Source organism: Rhagoletis pomonella, unplaced genomic scaffold (genome assembly GCF_013731165.1).
Source record: "Rhagoletis pomonella isolate Grant_MI unplaced genomic scaffold, Rhpom_1.0 Rhpom_scaffold_00003, whole genome shotgun sequence".
Lineage (NCBI taxonomy): Eukaryota > Metazoa > Arthropoda > Insecta > Diptera > Tephritidae > Rhagoletis > Rhagoletis pomonella.
Window position 1 is genome coordinate 4,144,489 of NW_023458557.1, and position 4,034 is coordinate 4,148,522.

At 36.3% G+C, this 4,034-nt stretch overlaps 1 protein-coding gene across 1 annotated transcript; it reads left to right on the top strand.

Moving 5' to 3' along the window:
• Positions 1 to 2,385: 2,385 nt before the first annotated feature.
• LOC118736461 lies at positions 2,386 to 3,384 on the top strand (the record flags this gene model as incomplete). Its single annotated transcript, XM_036466550.1, is given in 1 exon segment — positions 2,386 to 3,384. A coding segment is annotated over 1 exon segment (897 nt), but the record flags the coding sequence as incomplete, so codon positions are not given.
• Between the last annotated feature and the right edge of the window lie 650 nt (positions 3,385 to 4,034).

Below are 4,034 nucleotides of genomic sequence, written 5' to 3' on the forward strand. Positions count from 1 at the left end.
TATTGATCAATAAGTACAATTTGTTGGATGTGGCAACCACAAATTCACATGCCAGAAATCAAATGACATTTGTGTTTTCAATATACAGTTGAGGACATTGAAATCTCGCCTATCATAAAAACATGAATTTTCGTATTTTTAGGGATTTTTATATTTTTGTTAGTTTGGGAGGAAAATTAGTATTACATATTTACATAACTTTGGTTGTAATAAATTAAGAAAATATTATTTTAAAAACTAAAAATTTAGAAGAAATGTTTTATAGTAATATCATGCAGAGTCTTCTCCGCTTTCTATAAGTCATTTACGTGCTGCGACAAAAAATTCATAAATTTCGGTAATGGTTCTGCTTCGATAACATTGCACCGAACATCCTCTAGAACTCAGTTCGTATTCATGATATGCCAACGGCCCACGATTGGATTTTCGGGTCCCCCCTATGAATAAGAGAATTCTACAAAAAATTTTCTTTTCGCAAATGTTTTTTACCGTTTTGATAATTTTTCTTAAATTCGGGAATATGATTCGGAATATGGTACCATTCTTTACACTTTCCAAACTATATATTATACATACATATTTACCACGAATAAGAAGCCAATAATATTCAGAATTCATATAATGAAATTCCGCTTGGTACCTTTCTTTTTTTCTGTCTGTATATCAATGTCCGCAACTGCATTTATAAAATCATACATAAGCAAACGTCAAATATTTAAAAATGTGAACGTCAAACATATCTCGTTGTGGTAATGGAGACGGTTGTGATTTAGCAACTGGATTTATTAAATCTTAATGGATAAATCTCTCAATGGAGACATAGTATTAGGTTGATAAAACTATGTGTTTGTTTAATAAATAAGTTAAATTATATATTTGGATAGTGTTTAAAAGTGAGAACAGGTGATTTAGTAAATCTTTGTCGGTGCAATTGCCCATAGAAAACAACGAAATTTAACAAAAGTTTTTTGTTCATAACTTTTAAATGGTTAATAATATTAGCCTTCCCACTCCGGATTGTTAATAGGGGGACCGAAACGCGCCGTTTGGTACCCCTCCCGACTTTTCCGGACCTTTTTTAGGGGTTGATACCCTACACTAGAGAATTACCCGCGAAAGTGTACACTTAGGGCCGGTTGCTCAAAGCCTGGTTGACACTAATCACCGGTTAACATCGTTATCGACGTTTTCGACTCCATACATATAACACGGTGTCGGTAACGTCGGTAACGATGTTTAACCGGGGATTAGTGTCAACCAGGCTTTGAGCAACCGGCCCTTACAGGTTTATTCTGGGCTGGTAATAAAAAGTTTGTAACCGGTAAATAAAGTTCCTGTCAATTTTTAAACCCTTTTCGCATTCTGTGTACTCTTGTAACCGGTAAATTTTGTTACCATCGCATAAGCTGGTAACAAATTGGTAATGCAGTTAAAATATTCAGCGATTCAGCTATGAAGAATTGTGCAAATCCTGGCATTGCATATTTTACGGGACAATAATTTGTTACCAGCTTAAGGGCCGGTTACTCAATGTCTGGTTAACACTAATCTCCGTTTAAACATAGTTATCGACGTTACCGACTCCCTGTTGTATGCACGGAGTCGAAGACGTCGATAACGATGTTTAACCGCAGATTAGTGTTAACCGGACCTTGAGTAACCGGCCCTAAGAGATGGTAACAAAATTTACCGGTTACAGGAGTACACTGAGGGCCGGTTACTCAATGTCTGGTTAACGCTAATCGTCGGTTAAACATAGTTATCGACGTTGCCGACTCCCTGTTGTATGCATGGAGTAGTAGACGTCGATAACGATGTTTAACCGCAGATTAGTGTTAACCAAACATTGAGTAACCGGCCCTGAATGCGAGAAGGGTTTAAAAATTGACAGGAACTTTATTTACCGGTTACAAACTCTTCATTACCAGCGCAGAATAGACCTGTTAAAACATCACAAATGTATAAAAACTAATGAATATGTGTTCAGTTGAGCTCATTTACTCCATTTATTTGCGTCAAATTCATCACCACATTGTGCGAAAAGTTCAAGGGTTTTTTTGCGAATTACTCTTTAATGAATAAAAAATGTGAATTTACGGTCTCGGATTAGTGTTGTTCGCATTAAGGGCCGGTTACTCAATGTATGGTTAACACTAATCTGCGGTTAAACCTCGTTAACGACGTTTTCGACTCCATGCATACAACAGGGAGTCGGTAACGTCGATAACTACGACCGGAGATTAGTGTTCACCAGACATTGAGTAACCGGCCCTAAAACGCGTCGATTGAAACCCCTCTTGAATTTTTTTCATCATTTTTGGGCTGATTTCACTAAAGTGCACTTTACCGCGATACCTACTCAGAAATTGGCAAAAAGTATCGAGCTGTCGATATTACTCAGTACTCATGAAAAGTATCGATGTTCTGTACTCGTTTGGGTGGTTGAATTAAAATATTTTCATTAAAATTTCGAAGGGCTACAGATTTATGATGTCTATAGTAAACATATTCAGAAGAGCTTCGAATTTTCTCTTAGGCGGGGATAAGATAAGTGATATAACTCACACTTTCGAAGATAATGAAGTTTTGTTCTGCAAGAATAATGTATGTATACATCCATCGTCTGTTAGAAAACATACTGAGCTGGTTCACTTCCCGGGATATCTGACTGTTACTACAAAGACTTTCGTAGATCAATTTAATGAAGCTCGTCGTTCAACTTTGTTGCTTACGTGGATTCCAAACACTTCATTCTCTAAATCAAAGTTAAATGAAAATGGCATGAATAGCGTACGTAAAAGATTTCAACCAGATGAATCGGTTCCTGCTTTTAGTACAAGTAACTCGCTTGAATTATGTGAATCCAATGGAGAACAAGATCCACATGGCGGCCAAAATGTTGAAATTGATTGTTCTGCTGATATTCAAGAGTTAAAAAATGAGTTACAGCCACTTTTGGGAGACCGAGTTAATTCTATACGAGATATCAACGCATTACTAAATCGAAGTCATATAACATCTGTTAACATAACAATTTCTAATCCACATATAGAAAATTATAATATTAAACATTCTTTAAACAGTGTGGTAACAGATATAAATAATATTGGTATCAAACAGGATAATTACTTTGATGACGAAAATCTCTCTCACGTTGCATCCAAAATACATATATTACAAAGTAGAGTTAAGGGAAGTCCTACTGCAGCAACACGAAAAAATAAATTTTGCCGACGATTTTCTGTGGATCTCAGCCAGATGCGTTCGCTTCGTTTATTTTTCAGTGACGACAATTGTACTTCCGGGCAGTTGGTGATTGTATCTAGAGAGTCGCAGTATAAAATACTTCATTTTCACTATGGTGGCTTAGACCATTTGGCACAGGTATTTATTTATTTTATTTAGTTATTAACAGCAAGGATGAGTCTCGTATCATTTTATCCTTGATTAACATAGTCCAAGTGAAACTAAGTAGAGCAAAGCGAATTTATACAAGGTGGTAGCAACAATACAAGAACAAACATTCCATGGTCATTTCCACGACAGCCGGTTCTACGTACCGGAATGACGGGTTTTACCCGACCAAGGGCTGTTGTTTCGGCGATCTAACCCCGTTTAGGTCGGCGAAATCCATCAAACGTTGGGGGAAAACTTTGGGTCCTCTTTAGTACGTTGCCTAACTATTTCGAGGTATTGCGTCCAAAGGGGTGACCCGATCCAAAAAAAATTTGCCCACACTTGTAGGGTCTACACATTATTTTAACACTCACTTTTGTAATTTTTGGTCACTAATTTATTTCCAAATGGGTTTTGAAATATGCCCCTTTTTGTTAAATTCGGAAATTATTGTACATTTATCACTCCTATTCTCCTTAAAGCAGCCACTTCACCAAATATATTTTTATATTCCCCTTCACTTTACACTTTACTCGATTAGTTATAACTTTCTTTATAACTTTAATATTAACCAATTAATCACAATTCATTAAATAAAAACACCTTCAAAATCGCGCGTCTGACTTTTTGGTTCCATA